At 35.5% G+C, this 24,829-nt stretch overlaps 2 protein-coding genes and 1 long non-coding RNA gene across 3 annotated transcripts; 1 reads left to right on the top strand and 2 right to left on the bottom strand.

Annotated features, from left to right (window-relative positions):
• Positions 1 to 1,331: 1,331 nt before the first annotated feature.
• On the top strand, positions 1,332 to 4,365 carry LOC140013253 (uncharacterized). The gene is made up of 3 exons (XR_011820334.1): positions 1,332 to 1,521; positions 3,320 to 3,399; positions 4,199 to 4,365. It is a non-coding gene; the product is annotated as an uncharacterized lncRNA (long non-coding RNA).
• Positions 4,366 to 8,014: 3,649 nt separating this feature from the next.
• Positions 8,015 to 9,001, bottom strand: LOC140013800 (cytosolic sulfotransferase 15-like). The gene has a single exon (XM_072063923.1). The coding sequence runs from the start codon at positions 8,999 to 9,001 to the stop codon at positions 8,015 to 8,017; it is 987 nt and encodes a 328-aa protein (XP_071920024.1).
• Positions 9,002 to 12,377: 3,376 nt separating this feature from the next.
• LOC140013799 (cytosolic sulfotransferase 8-like) lies at positions 12,378 to 12,713 on the bottom strand. The gene has a single exon (XM_072063919.1). The coding sequence runs from the start codon at positions 12,711 to 12,713 to the stop codon at positions 12,378 to 12,380; it is 336 nt and encodes a 111-aa protein (XP_071920020.1).
• Positions 12,714 to 24,829: the final 12,116 nt, after the last annotated feature.

Here is a 24,829-nt window from a genome sequence, read left to right as displayed (position 1 = left end):
AAGTTTGTAACTAATTAAATTAAATATTATATATATGATTATATACATATATATTTATTTATACATTTATTTTTTTTAGTGGGTGGCAGGGCGAGGTGGCGGAGCGAGGGAGCATGTCCCCGCCCCCCCGCCCCATTTCTAAGTGGGGTGCTCCATCCCCTTGCTCCATTAGCCCCCAGCGAGATGGGTGCCTGTAGCCTATGTTTTCAGAACTGGACTGAATATCGACTCGATCGAGCTCAGAGGTTAGGGGTTAATGGGTTCAACCAGATTCTATTGGGATTGAATCGGATGATGTCATAAATAAAAATTATTTAAAAATTAAAATATTATATGTAAAATGTGAGGATCCGAAAATTTTCTTATTTTTGTCATATATTACTGGTTTATTTAAGTATTATTTACTCAATTTCTCCGAATTATTTAATTCGACTACTTAAAATCCATTTATATGAAAAAACACCTCTCTTATGTTTTTAAAACGTTTTGTTAGAAAATTTACTTTTTGAAAACTCGTTTAGTTCGGAACAACGAGTACACGTTTTTCGAGACTATATTTGAATCGAGAGTATATTAATTTTGGAGAAGTAAGAATGAGCAATAGTAGATTAAGAAAAGTTAATTTGAGATTTGAGGAGTTAAAACTCGACTCATGTGAGGACTAGTAAAATTTATTATTTTAAATTCCATTTCGAGCTTATTTAAATATTTAATTGCCCATTTGTTCTGAATATTATTTTCTAGTCTATTTAGACCTAATTACATGATTCTATAGCTTAATTATATTTTTAAAGTGATTTGTTTCAAAATTTAATTTTTGAAAACTCGTAAAGTGAGAATAGTGAATACGTGATTGGAGTAAATAATTGAATTGAAGATACAAAAAGTTTGAAAAATTGGAGACTTGTATATTAGTTTCAAAATAGGTATTTTTATGCTTAAGTGCTCAATTATTAGTTAGTAATACTATCGTTATAAGAATTTCTTAGAAATTTCGCTCTATCGCGTATAATTGGAAGTACGCGTTTTTACGCGAGCGATCAATTAAGGGACTTAAGGGCTTTATTTTTTGACTATTAAGAGTGAATAATAATAGTATGAATATAAGTGCATTAAAGGTTTAATGCACAAGTGAAACAAATCCAAGAGGAAATGAGCACGAAACTCGCGCGTACACGCACTCTCCTTAGTTGACTTTTGGAGCATTTTGGGCCACACATTCTTAGGCTTCTCAAGGGAGCATCACACCAGATCAAAACCCTTCTCTTCTCACCTCAAGTGCCGGCCAAACACTCTCATTTCCCTCTCTCATTCCAGCGGCCAAGGAGGAAGGAAGAACAACTCCAAGCTTCCAAATTTTTCCGCTTCATTTCTTGCACAAAACATCACCAAATCACACAAAAATTGAACTACACTAGCTTAACCCTTGGAGTTTGTATCTAGCTAAGAAGGAGGGGCTGTTTTCACGAATTTCTTGGACCAAGAGGGGACCGAAAATTCTGTCCTTGTGCATCTAAGAAGGTGAGCCCGATCAACTCTCCAAATCTTGCTTCATGGAAGTAGTAATGCACGTTTAAGCCCTTACATGTTTATGGGTAGCTTGTTTGTGATGGAAAATTGGTCGTGTGGGCTCTATAAACTCCCACCTTGGGTATATGGACTGATTTGGTGATTGATGATGAAAGTAATGTTGGTTTAGTGCTTATATTGGTGGATTAATGTTGGGTTATTGATGGAAACTCAAATGAGGTGCAAAGGGAAAAAGTGACCATTTTGCCCCTGGTTTGTTCAACCACTTTTGTGCAAGATTTTGAGGTTCTAATGGCTTGTTTATGTTTTTTACATGTTATACTGATTGTGTAAAAAGTTTCATGGAAAAATAATATGATTTAGTTGGTTAAATGAAGTGATTTCCAAAGTTTTGAAAACTGGAAAATGATTCCCGTCACTAACAGACAGTCATCTTGTTTCGGCTATAATTCATCTCTCCGATGTCAGATTTGAGTGCCGTTTGTGGAAATGGAAACTAGACATTCCCAGCTTTCATTTGGTATAAAAGACACATTCTGGTTCCTCTCGAGTGAGCCAAACCATTCGTTTAAAAATTGCTGTCCTGTTTCGTTTGTCACTGGGAGGCAGATTATGAACTGTGATTTGATGCTCACGTATGAGCTTGTTATGGATAGATTTTGAAAATAGTTTCTTCTGAGAAAATATAGCCTTATGAGTCTATTTTCTAACGCCGCCAACCATTCTCAATTCCAAGTTGAATTGAGTGATTTATGATTGAAATTCAAAACTGACTTTGTGAACGAAAACAGTGTTTTGGACAGATTTGAAACTAACTACGGTTTGGGACTTGTTATCCAAAGTTTCTTATTGTAAATCATCTATCGAATGTACCTTGAAAATATTTTGGACATTTTCTAATGGAATGAACCATGTTTGAGATGTTCCTTGACCAAATGTTTGGAAACGACAAAACGGAAGTTCAAAGGCAACTTAGCCTTAGAATTTCTTGTGATTTCAACGGTTTTGTTAACCCACTTTCTGTGCTTATTTCTCCATGAAATTTGGTAGAGGAACAACCCTTATATGGTAGTATTATACTGCTAATTTTGGTATTATTCCGAGGCCGTTTCATTGCTCAACTAAAGTTCCAAAGTTCGTGACGTGATTTTGGAAAACCCTTGTTTAACAAGGAAATTTGGGTAACTTTGAGCTACCATATCTTGGTGCTCGAAACTTCAATTCTCATTCCACTTATTTTGTTTTAAACCTGGATTACAACTCTAATAGAGTTCCAAATTTCAGAGGCTAGCTTTAATTGTATGAATTTTGCCGAATTTTCAAACTTTGTCAAAAATCAACCCAAATCTGTCTTGACTTTCTAAAACAGCAATTTTGGGCTAAATTTCGAATATTTTCCAATTAGAATCATGGAAAAGTGTCTTCTAGGAACTTTTAGTAATTTGGAAGTAGTTTCCAATGGCACTAAGTTTTTCAACTTTGGAATTGTAGAGAATGAGATACGATTTTTCAAAATATGGGTGACAAATCTGAAATTTCCGAACTTAAAGGAAATTGAGGGTTGCGAACTCTCTATTTTCCTTCGATATTGCTAAACCGTTTTACACTTGATTTCAAAGATGAAAATCAGATTTCACTTGTATTTTAAAACCTCATTTTTTAGCCTCGATTTACGAGTAATTAAGGCTCATTTTCGTGAAATTTTTTTAGATTGTACAAGTGTGCAATCTTCCTCGATAATTAGGGGTTTTAAGCGATAGTGTGTAATAGACAATTACTATTTGCTCAGGTGCTCAAGGAGACCTACAAGAGGATCTCGAGGGGAACACCTAAAGGCTCGTTTACGCACTTACTCCCTTGTTTCGATTGGTGAGTGTCAAGTGCATGAATTTGATATTAAGTGGTTATCTGTTTCTTATCCGTTATGAAAATTTGAAATTTTGAGACGAGAGTGTACTTTACCGCACTCGTGCTCTTTCAAATGAAATTATATTCGAATTTTGCTATATGAATTCATATCCGACTTGTACATGGTAATGTGGATGTGATTCGTATTTGTTTTGATTCGTATATGTGATCCGTATTTGTGATTCCTATTTGGAATCGTCGATTTGAGCGTTGCTCGTTGACTTATATTCGTATTCGTATTTATATTCGTATTCGTATTCGTATTCGGGGGACGCCCAAACTCGTTGGTTAACTTTGCGAATCGAGCCAGCATGGGCTTGGTCGATAAGCTTAGCCAACCATGAGATATTCGTAGAGCATGATCTATTGGAGAGATCTTGCTTGGCATTACTCGTGCAATATTGCCATGATATACTCGAGTATTATAAAAAACTTTGATGAGCGGGCCCAGTAAGGGGTGTAACGGTGACGGGATTCGAAGAAAAGTGGTGTATCTATGGATTTGATACTTATGTGGTTGACAGAGTGTCAACGTGAAATGTGATCAAGACTTCGACTCGACTACGTGGAATTTAGCTCCTGAGAGCTACAGTATCCTTGAATTGTTTCTGTTTATTTTTCCTATTCGAAATGTGAATTATTCGAACTTTATAACTTTACTTACTATGTAATTTGTGGCTACTTGGATTATATGTTTGCATGTGTGTTTCCTGGCCTCACTAAGTATTGGCTCATCCCATTAGTTTGTTTTCCTTAACAGGTTGGATTGGAAGATTTTGGAAAAGCCGACTAGATTATACTTTTGATTGGAATCTGGGCTGTAAATGTGTAGTTGACTTTTAATGGTTGTATTTTGGGACTCGATGTATCCTTTTGTGAACATGATGTAAGATTTGAATATTTAGTTAAGGAAGTGACTTTTCTTTATTTTGACTTGTAGTATTTTGGTATGTATCGTTAAGTTCGATTCGAATTGTCTTGAGTCCTGGCGAGAGTTGGACAGGCGTCCCGCGAATACCCTTGGGTTTGCCCTTGGGAGAAGTGGGGGGCCTTCACATAAAATACCTAATAACATGTTAATATTAATAAAGGTATATTTATATATATTTGATGTCTCAAATATATTTAATAGGAAAATACAAATAAATTAGAACAATCAAGTAGCTTTTTATATTATTTAATGAGCATTAACAAGTTTAGAATTAAAATTATGGATTTAATTGAAAAATAACACCAAACTTTAAGACAACATTTATAAAGTATGAAATATTTGAAGTATATTAATAATTTTTAATAACTTAGGGGTCAAAACATAATATTAAAAATATTTTGACCTTTCAAAAAAAAAAAAGAGACTGGGTTCATATTTTCCAATCAAACTCGATTTTTGACCTGATTTGACAGAATTTTTTATTTTCCAATTTTTAGGATTAACTCAGACCGAACAATTGGCACATTCCCGATTCGACTAGTCGGATCGGCCGGTCCGATCCGAGTTTAAAAACAGAGCCACCTGCCTCATTACCATCCCTATGTCTCAATCATCTAAAACTCTGAATCAAATTAAACTTGTTACTGCTACAATATTTATTATTTATAGCCACTTTTTTTGTTTCTTTTTTGTCAATCATCCTTACTGTTTTTTAAGGATTATTTATTGCCGACTTTGTTGCAGACAAGAGAAAGTGACTTGCATTCAGTTGCTTTGTCAATTATTGAGCTACCTATACATCTGGACACCATTGCCACTGGCCATTTGGTCCAGTGGTCATCACCATAATGGTGATGCTGAAGGTTAGGGGATCAACCCCTGCCTCCCACAATTTGGCCACAATATGTGGCTGGTCTTAGTTGACCATCCCCCTGCCCCTTCCCTTAGACTAGGTGTTGTAAGTTATACAACATCTATCGTTGCCAGAAAAAAAAAATACATCTGGACACCATTAATAATGTGTCAGTCTAAATATGGGCCAGTCTTCCAAACACTCACCCCCCCTTTCTCCCAAAAAAAAAAGGAACAAGAAAAATGAAAAGGAACTACGTTGGTTAGTCCATATGAAAATTAATCGAATTTGGAAGCTATTTGCCGGACTATAACTCAGAAAAAAGAGACAAAAAACCTGAAGTGCTCGTGAAAATATCTTTTAATCAAAATTAAAAAAATTGTAATCTAGGATGTGTCTATCTCGCTATGGAACACACCATTATAGAGTTTTATGGATAACTAATAATAGTGCCAAAGCAAAAAAAATCCAACAAATGGGTGGTACTAGCTTCACAGCTCTATTAATCGAGTTTGAGTCGAGCATTAGAATTACATGATCCCATAATAATGCTAAGGATGGATTGAAAATTATGTGATTTTTCAAGATTCTAATTATGCAAAAGACTATCCTTGTGATAAAAGATGGATATTTCTCGTGGCATTTGGTTAGTGAAGAAAAGTCATTGTGAAACGAATTAGTTGACCAGAGATAAAAGTTGAAGTGTTTTAAATATAATAACATTCTATATTAAGTCTTTATTTTTAACTTATCTGTGTCGTCATTGTTTGTGTAATTTGGCTGAGGTATCAAGAGTTAGGGCATATTTATGTATCGAAATATTACATACACTGTAATTTTAAGAGTCATAGAAGTCTGCAAATCATTAATAGCCTTCTAACATAAATAAACCTCTCAATTTCAACTTAAGTTTATCATTAAATTTTAGATAATATTTTCCCTTAAAATCTAAAAGGGTGAATAATCTCTCAATTTATTAAAAGTTTAGACATTTAGATTGTGTCGGTGACAAAAATCACAGTATCTATGAATTTGTGAGAAATAGGGGTGAGGTGAGGGAGAGGGGGAAGAGAAGGAGGGGGGAAAGGAGAAGATAGGAGGAGTGAAGGTGGGAGAAAGGAGGGGAAAGTGGGAGGACTAGAGAGAGGGAGAGAGAAAAAAATGGTGTTGTAGGGAGGGAAGAGGGAAGAAGGGTGCTTGCGGAACGCCAGCAGGGGCGGATTGAAGGTGGGGGCACGGCCCCCACTGCACTCTTAAATTTCTATAATACTTATACAATTTTGATATAATTTTAAATGTGCCCCAGAGGTTTTTTAGAAAAGATGTGAAAAAATGAGTCACAAAATTTAGTTTAGTTACTTATATTGAGAAAAATATACTTTGTGAAGTTCAAAATGAGAAAGTTATAAACCGTTATCAAAATATGAAAACTTGTCGTGAGCAATTGTAAATAGTTTAGTTTGTTTTTGAAATAAAATTATTATTACATTAATAATTTTGAGTTTGTCTTTTTATGTTTTTAAGGGAATATATGTATAATTTGTACTTGTTGGTGAATTTATTTATTTATTTTTGCTTAAGAAACTAGAAAAAGAGTAGATAAAAAATTTTAGTGTTATTTTTGCCTCCACTAAGACTTTTTTCTAGCTCCGCCACGGAACGCCAGTCGATATTGGTGGGTTGAAACGACGTAGGAAGAAAAAGAAAAGAGAAAAGAAAGAAAAAACTTTGTGTATTTTTGACTTTTTGGGGTGTATATTTTGAAAAACCGTAGTGTGTTTTAGAAAGTTATTAGAGACAAAGTTATAAAAAAATTTTGTGTATTAAGAATAGGCCAAAAAAAACTTGCCTCCCAAACAAAAGCAATGTACGCGCAAACTGATATAAAGCACTACCTTTTCATTAAATTAATTGATAGAACTAAGAAAGAGAGCCTATCACCAAAAAAAAAAAAAAAAAGAGTAAGAAAGAGAGATAACCGACTGTACCATTATCACACACACCATTATGAGATGTTTACCATTATGACACAAAATTTTGAGCTACAATTCTGTGAGGACGTCATTTGCATTTGGAAAAGTAAGAAAAGGAGATAATCGAGTCAAAGTCAAAATTGGAAACATATGGTGAACGGTTTAATCCCCAAGAACACTTACATATGTTGATGTATATGGTAACATGGTTGAACAGATTATTCATGAGCTTGTGAAGGCACCCCAACAAAGCACGAAAGCCAAAAAAAAAAAAAAAAAAAAACTTGTAGTTCAGATAAACAAAAACTCTAAATAGCAAAACCACAATACACTTCATCGTTAGTGATTAAAAACAACACAAAACAGGATTTACAAAAAGTTCTCCTGACTAAAATCCATTATGTGACTTAAGTCCCAAATATTTTCTTTTGTCCTTTTTTCTTGGAGTTTCAAATGAGAATAGTCCTACTATCAGGAAACATTTTGAGCACGATTCTATGAGCATATTTATCATTTCGGCTTGAAAAAAGCAAGGAAGGGAATGAACCCAGTCAAAATGATAAAGATATTTTGGTGCACGCATATGTGATATTTTAGTCATACAACAACTGAATGAAAAGTAACTGATACAACCATTACACAGCAATAAGCAACAAATAGTTGAAGATAAGCGTATTAGGTCTTCTCTTTTGTTTTCTCGTTTTTGGAGCTGAACCGTTGATCAGATTTGCTGAACTAGTCCAAGAGGGGAGAGAGATATCCACATGAAACATGCATGACAATCTAATGAGAAATCTCACATGAAACACGCATAGTGATCTATTTGCTCTTGATTTCCAGCGTCAACCCGGATTCCCCAAGCTTTTCTTGAAACAATTTTTCAAGTCGGTTGGCCATGGAAGGAGTTAGTACATTTACCCAATCACCAACTTCTGCCTTCCTGAAAAAGGAACTATGCTTAACTCTAAAAGCGCCGTGTATCTCCCCCTCCTTGTTACAGTCCAAATTCTTAAGATTTTCGAAGCTGCAGAGCATTGCTATTTCTTCAACCAAACCGGCTTCCTGTTCCTCAGCTGAAAATGGATATCCTAAAAAGTCGGCTATCTTCTTCACGGAGCTATTGACATCCTTTTTTAGATCCTCATACTTCAAAAACAACACTTTTTGAGGGTTTTTCAAGCTTGCATCCCAATATCCCAAACAATGGTCCCAAAATGGACCATACGGGTGTATGCCCTGACAAAACTCTTCAAAAGGTACATCAATAGACATCGATGGGCTTGAAATAAGACCATTTTGCAGCAAGAATTGCAACAACGAAGTGAACACATCCAAAGGGTTTCGGCACAGGTAGATGATTCGACAATTGGAGCAATCCAAGATGCTGCTAGGAAGGAATTGATAAGGGAGGTGAGTAGCGAGGATTCGTGGGCAAGGCATAGAGTCTATATCGGGAATATTACCATCCTTGTACAGATATATCTCGAGAAAAGGGACGAGATAATGAGGGTTGGAGAAGAGCAAAGGGCTGTCATCGACTGAATGATTGTTGCGGTTAACAATACTGAAGGTGAGGGCTTTAAGCCATGTGGTTCCCGATTTCGGCATGCTGGCCAAAATAATGTCAGAGTCAATGGCTTTGAAGTGCTTTTGAAAGGTTAATGTGGCTTGAAGCAAGTCTGCATAAAACCAAACGCCTTGGTAATTAGCCACCAGGCCCCCTGCTACAGGCTTCTTTGGTTGCAACCTCTGGAAGAGCTCTTCAAAGTGATCATCTTTTTGCTCCACTTCAGTTGAAGATGACATCTCCTGGATTACTTGAATGAAAATCTCTATGTGTGTGTGTGTGTGTGTGTTTTTTTTTGGATTGATACCAGAAAATTCTGAGCCAATACTTAAGTGCTGCACCAATTAATAATGAAATGCTGAAGTTTATATAGCGATGATCAACCGTCCGTCAATATATTATCTAGACATCCAAGATAGTGATGGAAAAGGGTACTGGTGCAGGCATATAATATCATATTTAATTCAGAACAAATTACTTTTTTCAAGTGTCAGTTAAGATAGGAACAAACTAAATCACCAAACAATAATATCAATAATAATAATAAAATGCAAAAAAAAAAAAAAAACAAAAGACATGTGACACCAAAATTTTTAACATAGAAATTCCAATTTGAAAAAATCATGGGACCTAGTCCAGTTAAAAAATCTCCAATATCACAGTAATGGGAACACACAGGTTTACCAAAAATATCCGGATAACAACAATATCACCAATATCAATCAAGTAAAATTATAACAAATTCATCTCCCAAACTATAAATGTCAAAGAAGTGGATTTGGAAAGGTATTACCAAATGAAGAGAAAATTCAACATCTAAATCAGTAGATGCGTAGAGCTCGACAAGAGAATTGTATGGTTAAAATTTCATCTCAATCGCATTTCAAATCACCCTTCTTACTGAATTTGTTCACAACCAATCTTGCCTTCTACTTTAGTAGTGAGTTGTGCTCTTGAGTCCTCAACTTAAAAATCTATTCCATTTTTAGTGCTCTCTTGCTCTTAGGCAATTTCATCAGGTCATAGCTGTGATTCTTATGTAAGGACATTATCTCCTCTTGCATAGTTTCCAACCAATCTTCTTTTCTCTCGTACTCTAGAACCTCACTGTAGAACTCAAGTTCCTCTCCATATATTAGCAACACATACTCATTAGGATTATATCTACTAGAATGTCTCCTCTTTCTGGTAGATCTTCTAGACTCATCTTGTGGTGGTGATGGTGAAGTTGACAACGTCTCTTGCTCAAGTTCGTCAGTAGCAGTTAGGGGTGGACGCGGGTCGGGTACCCAACCCATTCACCATTTGGCTGATCCGACCCGCGCCTTGCGGGTAAGCCATTTTCTGACCCTTACCCGCCCCGCATATTAGCGGGTACCCTATAATCGAGTACCCGCTGAGATAAGGTCGGGTTAGCTGGTACCCACCCCGCTCCATTTATCATTCAATTTTTTTTTAAAAAAATGATTTATACCAATTTAATTGTATATTTTACACATTCATCTGACATTTAATAAAATTTTTTTCTAAAAAAAAAGATTTCCCACCAAGAAACAAGCATGTGAAGAGAATATAAGATAAAGGAAAAAAATTAAAAGAATTCAAAATCAATAAAAAGTTTGAAATAAGTAACACAATTTTTAATATATATATATATGTTTCACATTAATTAAACTTTTTTCTATAAAATATAAGATCATGGCCTTTACAAATGAATCTTGTAAATAAACTATAGTCTCTCATATTTGTAATGCAATTTATTCAATAAAATTACTTATTTAGTTCTAACTTATTATTTTATAGTGTGTGTATAAAAATAAAAAATATATATTTTCGGGGCGGATCGGGTACCCGCGGATTTTTAATTATGTGACTCTAACCCGCCCCGCATCTTAACGGGTATCCGATCCTCTTTCGACCCAATCAAATAATAAAAATAGGATATCCTAATTTTTGGATCGGATCGGATCGGATATGACGGGTTTTCGGGTTAGCGGATAATTTTGCCCGCCCCTAGTAGCAGTATCACTTTCATCAATATTCTCTCACTGCTCTGTTTCAGCTCCCCTATGATCAAAATCAATTGATACTTCTAGTTTGATCCCATGAGACTTGCATTAGTTTTCAAATGATCCTCAGTACTTAACTATTTGTTAGTGTCCCTCTCAACTTAGCTACGAAAATCTTTGAACACATATGAAACCTGATCTTTAGATTTCAAAACAAAACACAAAATTTTTCCGATAAAATCATCAATAAAAGTTACAAAATAAATATTACTACTAAGAGAGACCTCTCTTTCATATGTCAAATATCAGTGTGCATCAATCACACAGTCGATGAGAGTGAGAGGCTAACCATACTTGAAGTCTTGTGACATTTAATTGGTGGAAAAGGATTCTATATTAATTCCATTGGATCATAGCTGGCTACAGATAATAAAGTAGGTGCTTTAATGTGCGAGGTACCACAAGTTAGGTGATCATAATATGTATGTCTTTAAGGTGCATCTTGATGTAAAGTTTTACATTACAAAAAATTTTAAAATTGGTGCAGTAAAAATTAATAGGAGTAGTTATTATTATTATCGTTATACGCCGTACTATCCGTATCAGGTAGCAAGGCATAGAAGTTAGAGGAACGATAATAGATGCTAGTTTGAGGCTACCTTTCAATACTTCAAGAGATATAAAGTTATTATTTAAAAACTAAAGGATGAAAAAATTTATTTAACAAAATACTAAAACGGTTTAAACGAATTTCATATAAAAAAATTCTTTTACTAAAATTTGCCAGGCTTGGTGCGTAAAATGACAAGGAAAATGAAACAAGATCCAAGGAAGTCATTAATCTGATGAGCGTTGGCCCTTGCTTAAGGGTTAATCCTAATTGGACTAATTTCACTTTATACCCTTAAACTTTTATCATTTTTTCACTTTGTATCTTAAATTTGTATTCTCGATACTTTGCACTTTAAACTCTTAATTTTAAAAAGTTTATGGCCTAAATCGTCAAGTTTATTTCATTTAGGTCCATTCAGTAACAATGTTTGGTGAATTTAAGATTCAGTCAATGGCACTTTCCTGAAAAAGGAATTATGCTTAGCTCTAAAAACAGTTTGTATCTCCCCCTCTTTGTTACAGTTCAAATTCTTAAGATTTTCGAAGCTACAAAGCGTTGCTATCTCTTCAACCAAACCTGCTTCCCCTTCCTCAGCTGAAAATGGATGACCTAAAAAGTTAGCTATCTTCTTCACGGAGCTAGTGATACTTTTTTTTTAAAATCCTCATACTTCAAAAACAACACTTTTTGAGGGTTCTTCAAGCTTGCATTCCAATATCCCAAACAATGGTCCCAGAATGGACCATAAGGGTATATGCCCTGACAAAACTCTTCAAAAGGTACATCAAGAGACGCCAATGGCCTTGATGCAAAACGATTTTGCAGCACAAAGTGCAGCGTAGAGGTGAATACATCCAAAGGGTTTCGGCAAAGGTAGATGATTCGACAGTTGGAACAATCCAAAATGGTGCTTGGAAGGAATTGATAAGGTAGGTGAGTTGCAAGGATTCGCGGGCAAGGCATAGCATCTATATCTGGAATATTACCATCTTTCTACAGATACATCTCGAGAAAAGGAACCAGATAATGAGGGTTGGAGAAGAGCAAAGGGCTCTCATCAACTGAATGATTGTTGCGGTTAACAATACTGATGGTGAGGGCTTTAAGCCATGTGGTGCCTGATTTCGGCATGGTGGCCAAAATAATGTCAGACTCATTGGCTTTGAAATTCTTTTGAAAGGTTAATGTAGCTTGAAGTAAATCTGCATCAAACCAAACCCCTTGGTAATTAGCCAGCAAGCCCCCTTCTATCGGCTTCTTTGGTTGCAACCTTTGGAAAAACTCTTCAAAGTGATCATCTTTTTGCTCCACTTCAGTTGAAGATGACATCTCCTGGATTACTTGAACGAAAATCTCTATCTGTGTGTGTGTGTGTGTGTGTTTTTTTTTTTTTTTTTTGGATTGATATCTGCAAATTCTGAGCCAATACTTATGTGCTGCACCAATTAGTAATGAAATGCTGAAGTTTATATAAAGATGATCAACTGTCCTTTAATATATTACTATCTAGACATCCAAGTTAGGACAGATCAACTCAACTGTGAATTGTGTCATTCATATTGTTACTCAAAAGTTTGCCACGTAATCATCAATCATACAGTCGAGAGTGAGAGGATAACCATACTTGAAGTCTTGTCATATTTAATTGGTGGAAAAAGGATTCTATATTAGTTCCATTCGATAATAGAGTAGGTGCTTTAATGTGCGAGGTACCCCAAGTTAGGTAGTCATAATGTGTATCTCTTTCAAGTGCATCCCGATGTAAAGTTCTACCTTACAAAAAATTTTAAAATTGGTACAGTAAAAATTATTCTCTCTGTCCCATTTTGATAGTCCTAATTTTTTTTTAGATTGCTATTTTCCTAAAATACCCTTACATTAAATAAAGTTGGCTTTTCATATATCAATATGTTTTGGAAAATCTAAATGCATTAAATGGGATAGGTTATATTCAATACTAACAATCTATATTAAATAAAATAGTTCATAGTAATGACAACTTACATTAAATAAGGGTATTTTAGAGAAATTAAAAGACAACTACATTCTTCAATTGAAAAGTGAACTACAAGTTGGGACAGACAAAAAAGAAAAGCATGACTATCATAGTGGGACGGAGGGAGTAATAGTAGTAGTTATTATTATTATTGTTTTTATTATTATTATATGCCGTACTATCCATATTAGGTAGCGAGGCATAGAAGCTAGAAGAACGATAATGGATACTAGCAGGGGCGGAGCCAGAAAAAAATCTTAGTGGGGGCAAAAATAATACCAAAATTTTTTATCTACTCTTTTTCTAATTTTTTAAGCAAAAAATAAAAAATAAATTCACCAACAAGTACAAATGGGGGAAGAAAGAGGGGCGTCGGTTGTGAAGGGAAAATGGGGGACCAGAGGAGGAAAGGGAACTTGAGGAGTGGGGACAAAAAGGAAAGACTGATATAATTGGTACTTGGCCCTGTTAGGGGGAAATGGGGGACCAAAGGAGAAAAGTGAATGATATAAATTTTGTGACTTATTCTTTCATATTTTTTCTAAAAAATCTTTGGAGGCACCTTTACAATTATGTCAAAATTGTATAACTGTTATAGAAATTTAAGGGGAGCAGTAGGGCCTGTGCCCCCAGTGCACCCCTTCAATCCGCCCCTGGATACTAGTTAGAGGCTATCCTTTAATACTTCAAGAAATATAAAGTTATCATTTTTAAAAATAAAGGAAAAATAAATTTATTTGGCAAAATACGAGACGGTTTGAACGAATTTCCTATAAAAAATTCATTTACTAAGATTTGCCAGGCTTAGTCCGTAAAATGACCAGGAAAATGAAACAAGTCCAAGGAAGTCATTGTTTGCAAATTAAGATAGGAGAAAACCGCGCCTGTTATTAGAAGAAAGGATCCTTCTCCAACCTTACAAGTTGAGTGTTGGCACTTGCTCAGGGGTTAATCCTAATTGGACTAATTTCACTTTATACCCTTAAACTTTTATTGCTTTTTCACTTTGTATCTTACATTTGTATTCTGGATACTTTGCACTTTAAACTCTTAATTTTAAACACTTTCTAGCCTAAATCTTCAAGTTTATTTCATTTAGGTCCAATCAGTGACAATGTTTGGCTTTGAAGTGCTTTTGAAAGGTTAATGTAGCTTGAAGTAAATCTGCACCAAACCAAACGCCTTGGCAGTTAGCCAGCAGCTCCCCTGTTCCAAGCTTCTTTGGTTGCAACTAGAGGTGTCAAAGTGGGTGATTAAGGCGGGTTTGGGTTGGTAAAATGAGTAATGGGTATAAGTGAGTCAATCCATTTATACCCATTTAATTAGATGAGTATAAATAGGTAAGTCAAAAAATGAATTGGGTAACCCAATTACCCATTTATAACTCATTTATTTTAACTTTTTGTAAATTCATTTAAATTCATATTTGCAAACTAAGTTATCAATTTATACCATCCTTTGCAACCATCATTAGTTTTAAATATTTATTTATAATGCTCAATAAACCTAATTATCAATTTTTTCCCATATGTACTCTATGTTGCAAAATTACATACTATTTAATAATTAAACAATAAGAATATAAAAATTTGAACTAAGTACTATAAAAGTTGACATGAAAACTTAATCTCAAAATTTTGAACTTATAACATTTTTTCGTGTGTAAATTTAAAATTTCATTTTGGAAAAATAAGAAAAGAGGTTAAAACTTGTCATAAATTAGTAATGCTGAAAAACGAGCAAGTTAACAAACTAAGAGAAAATAAAATGATAAGATAAAATCAACAAATAATAATAATAATGTAACAAAAGTAGTTAACATCATGACAAAATGAAAATTTTGAAAAAAAAAATGGGTGGGGGAAGATAGGAGGTTTGGGGGAAGACGATTCTAAATGGGTTAATTGGATTTGATGTGTTACTCAATGATACCCATTTATTATTAAATGAGTATTATTGGGTCACCCATTTATACCCATTGGCCATATGGAAAAATTTAAGATACCCATACCCATCTATTCATGGACGGGTATGTATAAACTTGGGACCTGATTTATTACTTTTCTTTGTCTTTCTTTCCATTATAAATTTTGATCTAATACAACAATCATTTCGGTGCCTCTCACAGCCAGTTTGCACCAAGACATCATTCAATCAAGCACTACGTCATTACTGGGCCAATGCTTTATCGTAATTGTATCTAATCCTGATTCCGATGTCTCGCATCCTACCACCATTGTTTTAGATGGCGCTAATTATGGATTATGGATGCCAAGCTTTCTTAAAGGCCGCAAACTACGGTGAGTCATCATAGGGAAGCGTGTCAAGCCCACTCAAGAAAAGGAAGAATCTTCTAATAAATATACTGATAGACGGGAAGAATGGGATCTCTTGGCTAATCAATACTTCTACTCCCTCCATTAGTACCTTTTCCATAGTTTTGACAGTGCAAAAGAAGTTTGGAATTTTTTGATAGAAAGCTATACAACAACCGATTTAGCTCATGATTCACTTGTAAAAAATTGTCCTTTTTAGTTTTTTTAATATTTTAGGAAATGCACTATATATGGCATTTGCAGATTGATCTTTATTTTCGTGTTCTGTTTGCGAAATGGGAAAATGATCGTGGAAGGTTTAAAGAAAATTATCAGAAATGTAAAGGAACTAACTTGGAATCTTTGATTAGGTTTAGATTTTGTTTTGTGTTTTATGATTTTCTCATGGCTATAATAGATTTTGGAATCGTATTGCAAAAGTAGAATTTGCTATTCATGGGATTGACTATGAAGGCCATGAAAAGTCATTGGTTTTGTTAAAGCTTCAAAGCTTGACGTATTGTTGCTCCTTTGAGTTTTGAGTAATTATGGTCTTAAATTTTATAGCACTGGTCTTTCATGGCTCTATTTGAAAGCCACTTAAAACCCATTAAAGATGCCTGCTTTGCAGATGTTGTTCATGGGATTAGTATACATTTGAAGTATTTATCAAGATGTGAAAGAATTCATTTCTCTATCATTTCTCTTTTGTATGAGGTGTGCTTGATTTTTTATAACTCCATATGTTTGTTGCTGCCTATTCATTGAAAAAAGGAAATATATGGTACCTTTGTTGTTATAAGTATATCTTCAACTATGGTGATCAAATTAAATGCTGTAGGTTTTCTCCTGTGACTTTTCCTTTCCTTTGCTTTTTCTTTGTTATACGTTCTCTTACAAACTGTACTTTGTTAATGTTGTTCTTGGCATTTTTATGATTTAGGTTATTTTACCAGTTTTTCTTCCTAGCCTAGTGCATTCATCTTCGGAATCTACGGCAAAGGTTCGTTTTGTGTTTTTTCCCTTCTGTTGGAATCACCTTCGGAGGTTTTTCATGTTCTTTGTTGATTTGCTTAATTTAGGGTTTTTCAGTTTTTGGATTTGTTTTTTGATTTGCAATTTTAAGCTTTTATATTGTACTAAAGAGTTTTGGTTTGGGCTGTCTTTTCCGCCTTTCTTAGCAACTGTCTGTTTATGACCTTTTTTTCCCCCAAAGGTCACCTTGTTTGTTGGCTTCTGGCAATTTAACCTGTGTTTTTTTATCTGTTACTTGGTTTGGCTCCGGCAAATTTGGGGATTCCATTGTAAATTGGATGCGAAAATCTGAATGTGGAGAAACAATTATGCCAGCAAATTAAAGAACGAAACAAAATTGTTAGGGAAGGGAAGACAATTGGAAAGTCTCAATGTCTTATTTAGTTATTACTTTATTATTTTCTCCTATTTCTTTTTTCCTTTCTAAATTTGTTTAGGGAAAATTTCCTATAAGGTCAAAGTAGAAGTTAATATTTACAAAGTAGGGCACAACTTAAGGAAAAATGAGAATTGGGTAGAGGGTATTGTTCATTAATGTTAAAAAATTATCATTTGCTTTTTAAAATTGCCAAAATTCCTAGTTAAAAACAAATTAAGAAATAGATTAGTTACAAATTCAAGATAAATTTGAGATTTTATTTAATTTCATAGCTTATAAAATTGAAAAAGTGACTACTTACGGAATGAGAAAAATTATCTAATCAATGACTTGTAACGATGACTGTCAATTGATGATAACAGCGAGTATAAGAACGATAATGATGGTAGTGATAACAACGGCAACGTTAAAGATTGCAACAAATGATGATGGTGATGGTCACTCCTGACTTGGAATATAGCATTTAATTGAAGAAGTAGTGAATTGATTGTAAGGATAAAAAGAAAAAAGAGTGAGGGTTTTGAGAAAAGAAGAAAAAGGAAGAACTTTTAGGAGTGAAATAGACTTTAGCCCCTTTTGTGTCCTTAGCAAGATTTTAGATAAATTGTTGACTGACCTGAAAATTAACTCAGTTAAAGACTTGTTGGTTCAATAAAACCATCCTTGACTTGAAATTTGACATCATAGAGATGTTGTATATAAGTTTGAGAATTATTCTAAAACTACATCTAAGTTATTATTTACATATGCACAATCATAATTATTGCACCCCTTATATTTAAACACTATTCCAAATTAATTATATTTTTAAAAAAAATTTAACGCCTAATAGTATACTACTTCTCTAAATGATTGCTGACTGGCAATCGTTAGTCGCGCCATTAATTTAAACTTATTAAATACTTAAATTGAAATACTCGTGGGAACGTCCTTCTCATACTGCTGCATGCGGTCTCAAATTTCGGGAAAGATTTTGGACCTTCAATACTTAGAAAAAGTGGCACCCTCTAAATTCACTTTGGACTCGTCTTCTTTCACTACTCGTGTGGATAAATCTTTACATTTTGAAGAAAAATTAATCCATACTTTCTGCCGCAACTCTTGTAAAATAGACAATAACTTAGCTAAATTTCAATCTTCAAAATTGTATGGTCGAATGTAAGATAAATGTTTAATTTTTTTTATACGCTTACATTTTGTATGGCTGGCAATTACTAAATTTTGTTCATCAAAGTTTCTTAGAATATATTATATTAACAATCAAAATTTATCAAAAAAAAATTTAGTATAAAAAATATGTTATATCATAAAAAATATATTTGCACGTCACATATTACTAATAAACTTCTTTTTATTTGAATTGACAGGGTGTCGAACCTGTACAATAATAAATACCTACTCGAGAAAAATACAGATTTTGTATATAGCGGTGAGTAGGGTCGAATCCACAGGGACTGGGGATAATTCGTTTCTTCTAGAGTCCAATGTATGGGGGGTTTTGGATTAAATGCTAACTAAATAAATTAACTGCAGAAAATAATTGATTAAGAGGAATAATTAAGGGAAAATTCTAGCCAATGGTATACTTCAGAAATGGTTCATGCACTGATCATTGATGCAGAAATAATTCCAACATTTAGTAAAAGATTAGTTATAGTTGTCATGCACGCGATAAACAACCAACCCTTCCTTAATTTCTCGATAGTTAAGGTACGACCGTTAACTATTTCTCTAACCCAAAAATAACTCTAGGTACGACCGTAGGATTTAATTTCTAGATTGCATTAATAATTAGAACGGCCCAATCCTAACCAACAAACACGCTACGAGGGTTTGTTTAAGCTAGATCGTATGCTCCCCTGACATAAACCCAATTACGCCAGTTGCTACTGAGGTAGAGATAACGAACAATTACGGATTCAATTACCCCTATTTAGCAAAAATAGCCTATATGAATAATTAATTATTGCGCACTAATCAATCATACACAAAGCCATAGCAATTAAAATCAGGGAACATATAAATACCAATAAATGAAGAAAATAATTAAAACAGATTCAATCTCATAGTAATTGTCGAACCAAATCGTCAGTTGTCCCCTTGACTAGAAAAACTTAGCCACGCCTCATGAAAAAATCTCCACGTAATTTAATTGAGGTCCAGGCCATCAAGGAACCAAGAAAGAATAAAACTAAACTATGCTAAGAAAACTCCCTAAAACTCGTGATTAGCAAACCTCCTGTGCATTTGTCTTCTTTTAAAGCCAAAGGAAAATCTAATGCTATCTCTAGTGGTCCCCACTGAATTGAGAGTCCAAGGGCCAAAGAATTGGAGTTTTGCCAAAGTCCTTATTTTTAGTTTCCTCTTTACCCGTAAGACTCCTAGTACAAGTCCACCCTTTTCAGCATAAAGATAGGAAATCCCTTTTTGTAGCATCCTGTGGAGCCCGGCTTGTATTTCCTTTTAGAACTTCCCATGTGTGGAGTGTTTTTCTCAATAAAGTCTCCTTTTTAGCACTTGTTTGCTCCACTTCCTGTAATTAGGGCCAAATATCAAATATAAGTACATTTCAATAATTAAAACAATATTTGGCAAGGACAAAGAGGGAAATTAACCATAAAATTAACAACAAATTACGCCCTATCAATTCCCCCCACACCTAAATCATGCTTGTCCTCAAGCATAAGAACAGCAATTGAACACCAAAATTTGACAATGGCTATTGCTTTAACTATCATATTGCCAAGATACCCAGAAAAACATATATCAAGTATCACAGTTAAGATCCAAGAAAAACCACTCCGGTTAGCTTCTCAACCACCAACTCCTCCAATTTAAAGCAAACTAATCTAAGAAAAAGGAATGGTTGCTCACATTTATCAGCAAATGGTCCAACTATTAACCAAAATCTCGACATTAAGATCACAAACCGGCAAGCTGACTTATTCACATACTAACACAATCTTTATTTTTTTTTAATTTATTTTTTTTTGAGTAACAAAAGACTTAATCTATAGCCCTTAGAGTCTTTTGACGCGAATTCCAACATTTGACAGATGGAGGAGCCCGGTTACTCAGCTCCAATCGCTACCGGACCACGCACTCATAGCAACTACTACCTTTTGACGCGAAAATCAACACTTTAGGTGAAGATCCCCGGTTACTCGGTACTAATCACTAGCGGAGTACAGTCAACTCTTATTTACAATCATATAGCACAATAACTAAAAAAAAAAAAAACAGCAGCCAGCCTCAAATTTCCAAACATGGAGAACTAAAATTAATAACTGGACCAATTCACATGAAAAATGCCAAAAATCATTCCCTATGCCTAGAAAAGTTAACCAAAAATTGGAAAAGTTAAGCAATTATTGATATTCACCAAAGAGATGGTCCTGAATTCAACCACATCAACTTGATACCTTTTTATTAATAAACTTGGTAATAGCAGAATTAGAAACAACAATCCGGTATCAAAACTTGGTATTTATATGAAGATTGACCACTAGAAAAAAGAAAAGAAACTAAATGAAAAGGGAGATAAATATCAAACTAAAAATAAAGGAAAAGCCTTTAGGAACTAAAAACAAAAATACTAGCACCCCAACTGATCCCCCCCACACCTAATGCACACATTGCCCTCAATGTGATAATGTAAAAGTAGAAGGAAGGAGAGGGGCAATGGTACTTCCCTGAAGTCATCAAAATAGGGGTGGTTCAGGTGGAAATTGTGGATCAAGGCCTGCATGGTGCATAAATTCTGCGTCAGGTTATGCAGGTTGACGTCAATGTGGGTCATCCAAGTCTCTAGTCTCTCAACTCGCATCTAGAACTGGTGCCATTCGTGGCTTCACCATGGACTCTAGATATCACTCTAAGCAACAAGAGACTGGCACCAAGGAGGTTGGGCTGTTGGCGTGCGGCGGTGGTCGAAAGGGTGGCAAGCTGGTGGTGCTCGCGTGGTGGTGGCGTCGTATGGAGAGAGGCGCGGCGAGCCTTGGCCGCGAGCTGGTGGTGGAGCGAGTGGGTAGGAGGAGCTGCGCGCAGGTGAAGATTCGGCCGTGGGCTGTGGGTGAAGTGGAGAGAGAGCAAAGGGAGCTTGGTGGCAACCTTGGTCTCTGTCGGCAGCTGTGGCGGCTAGGAGTTGCGGCAGGGAGGAATAATTAGGGAGGTGGCCGTCGACGGAAATCTGTCAGCTTGGGCTTCGTCGACAAGCTGTGGCGGAGCGCGAAGAGCTAGTGGCACACGAGGTGAAGCTGGAGCTGGAGGGAGGTGCGGCTGAGGTCGCGCGGCTGCAGACGTGGAGAAAGGAGGAGATCTGGCGGCTGGCGGTGGGCCTGTTACGCGGCGCGCGACGGCGGCCTGGAGGCGCGGCTTGGCCGCGAGGGTGACGCGCGCACGAGGTTGAGGAGCGCGATGATAGTGGACGGCGTGGAGAAGAGAAACGGGCGGCGTACCAGGCGACTAAGCGGTGGACAGCGACGGCGTGCGTAGAAAGATCGGCAGCCGAAAGAAAAAAAAAAAGAAGAAGAAAAAGGGAAACAGGGGCAGCGGAGAAGAAGGAAGAAAGAAAGAAAAAGAAGAAAGAAAGAAAGAAAAGAAGGAAAAAGAAGAAAAGAGAAAAGGGAAATGTTTTTTTTTTTTTTCAAAATTACTCCAACGTAAATCGTCCAAATTGGAAATTACTTTAAAAAAAATTTATTATTATTATTTTTTGTAATAATAAAATTAAAATTTTTTTTTTTGAATTCATTTTTGGGTCGTCAAACACCGCGTGGGCACGCCAAGATTGTAAAACGTCCACTGACCATGAGACTTGAATTTAGACACTTAACGCGTGCCCTTCTCGCATGGGCACGCCAAGATTACCTATTCTGGTCATAGTAAGAAAACATCAAGAGTGATTAGTACCCAAGTGAGAAACGACATATTTAAGAAATTGAACACAAAAATAACAAAATCAACAATTGGGTTGCCTCCCAAAAAGCGCCTTTCTTTAATGTCTTTGGCTAGACATGCTATGCTTGTTCACGGAGGATAAAATCTTGTGGCTCGCTTCAATGCTTCATCTTCAATATGATCCTGGTAACCCTCATAGATGGAGTAATCTTTGAGCACACGAGTTACGATTTTCCATGGACTAGTTGATGGCGCCAAATAATCAAGCATTGATCGCAATTCTTCATCCACTCCTCCATCAAGAGCATTCAACGGTTCAAGATATTTGACCATAACTACTCTTAACTCATTCCTGCCATGAGACTCAAGAACTTCCGGTATAACAAAATCAATCTCATTAACAGAAATCATAGAGTAAGAGTTAAGAAAATGCGGGTTAGGGAATGGAGGTGACGTCACCACATTTGATGATTCTTCACTGGATTCTTTCACTTGAATGGGTTGCGGTTGGGGTTCCATTTCTTCCTTTTCGGCTTCTTTTTCAACTGCATCTGTAGATTTCTCATTTTGACACTCTTGCATCTCCTCATCACTAGTCAAGCAAGTTGCACTCTCATCTTCTTCTAGATCAACAATGGTTTTCGAGGGCAATTCTTCTATTTGAGAAGCCAATCGATTTATTCTGGATGTCAACAGACATAGTTGATCTGCTAGATAACTCATTGCATCCTTCATCATCTCATTCCTCATTTGTGTCTCCTGTTGGAATTGGTATGTATTAGTAGCTATTGGTTCAACTACTTCTTCAAGAGACATACCTGACATAGATGACGATTCTTGAAACTCATACTGCTGAAAATTCATTGGCCGCGTTGTATAATTATAATTGGAGTTATCCCACAATCCTTGATCATACCCGTTTGGATTAGGGTTATACCACGTTTGAGACCAGGGTGAAAAATCTCCATAATTATTGAATGGGACACTCAGATTATCTTGATATTCGGGGCACATACCGGTTGAATGATCCCTGGCATAACAAATTTTATAGGTTGCAGCAGCCATTCTTTCTCTAATAGAGTTTAGTGCATCTGCATATGCAAACTTAGCAAAAAAACTAGTCTCATCGCCTTCCCCGGAAACAAAATCCATTATATCACCAAAATACGGAGTGTTAGAAACCATAAGCTATATAAAAAAAATAAGAGAAAAATAAATTAAAAATGAAAACAAGGTGAACTAAAAAAGAAACAAATTAATCTGATACCAGTCCCCGGCAACGGCGCCAAAAATTGACAGGGTGTCGAACCTGTACAATAATAAATACCTACTCGAGAAAAATACAGATTTTGTATATAGCGATGAGTAGGGTCGAATCCACAGGGACTGGGGATAATTTGTTTCTTCTAGAGTCCAAAGTATGGGGGGTTTTGGATTAAATGCTAACTAAATAAATTAACTGCAGAAAATAATTGATTAAGAGGAATAATTAAGGGAAAACTCTAGCCAAGGGTACACTTCAGAAATGGTTCATGCACTGATCATTGATGCAGAAATAATTCCAACATTTAGTAATAGATTAGTTATAGTTGTCATGCACGCGATAAACAACCAACCCTTCCTTAATTTCTCGATAGCTAAGTTACGACCGTTAACTATTTCTCTAACCCAAAAACAATCCTAGGTACGACCGTAGGATTTAATTTCTAGATTGCATTAATAATTAGAAAGGCCCAATCCTAACCAACAAATACGCTACGAAGGTTTGTTTAAGCTAGATCGTATGCTCCCCTGACATAAACCCAATTACGCCAGTTGTTACTGAGGTAGAGATAACGAACAATTACGGATTCAATTACCCCTATTTAGCAAAAATAACCTATATGAATAATTAATTATTGCGCACTAATCAATCATACACAAGGCCATAGCAATTAAAATCAGGGAACATATAAATACCAATAAATGAAGAAAATAATTAAAACAGATTCGATCTCACAGTAATTGTTGAACCAAATCGTCAGTTATCCCCTTGACTAGAAAAACTTAGCCACGCCTCATGAGAAAATCTCTACGTAATTTAATTGAGGTCCAGGCCATCAAGGAACCAAGAAAGAATAAAACTAAACTATGCTAAGAAAACTCCCTAAAACTCGTGATTAGCAAACCTCCAGTACGTTTGTCTTCTTTTAAAGCCAAAGGAAAATCTAATGCTATCTCTAGTGGTTCCCACTGAATTGAGAGTCCAAGGGCCAAAGAATTGAAGCTTTGCCAAAGTCCTTGTTTTTAGTTTCCTCTTTACCCGTAAGACTCCTAGTACAAGTCCACCATTTTCAGCATAAAGATAGGAAATCCCTTTTTGTAGCATCCTGTGGAGCCCGGTTTGTATTTCCTTTTAGAACTTCCCATGTGTGGAGTGTTTTTCTCAATAAAGTCTCATTTTTAGCACTTGTTTGCTCCACTTCCTGTAATTAGGGCCAAATATCAAATATAAGTACATTTCAATAATTAAAACAATATTTGGCAAGGACAAAGAGGGAAATTAACCATAAAATTAACAACAAATTACGCCCTATCATGAATCGTATTACTAGTAAACTGAAAGGGCATGACAACAAATCCCCCATAAAAAAAAAAAAATCAAGGCTGTGTTATTACTTTATTAGGATTGGAATTGTATCAGTTTCAAATCAAGCTACCGTTGCATAGGATACAATCAAAGATTCAAAATCCATCTACTGTTCTGATGGACAAGACATAGCCTGGTAGCATGAGTTTCAAAGATGAGGATTTTTGGTGGATCACGGGTAGGCGCAACCGT

This window comes from Coffea arabica, chromosome 8c (assembly GCF_036785885.1).
Source record: "Coffea arabica cultivar ET-39 chromosome 8c, Coffea Arabica ET-39 HiFi, whole genome shotgun sequence".
NCBI classification, from domain to species: domain Eukaryota; kingdom Viridiplantae; phylum Streptophyta; class Magnoliopsida; order Gentianales; family Rubiaceae; genus Coffea; species Coffea arabica.
This window is presented reverse-complemented; position numbering and strand designations above follow the sequence as displayed.

What these genes read in the sequence shown, in the direction of transcription:
- LOC140013800 (XM_072063923.1), bottom strand. Translation starts at nt 9,001, where the DNA reads ATGTCATCTTCAACTGAAGTGGAGCAAAAAGATGATCACTTTGAAGAG.
- LOC140013799 (XM_072063919.1), bottom strand. Translation starts at nt 12,713, where the DNA reads ATGTCATCTTCAACTGAAGTGGAGCAAAAAGATGATCACTTTGAAGAG.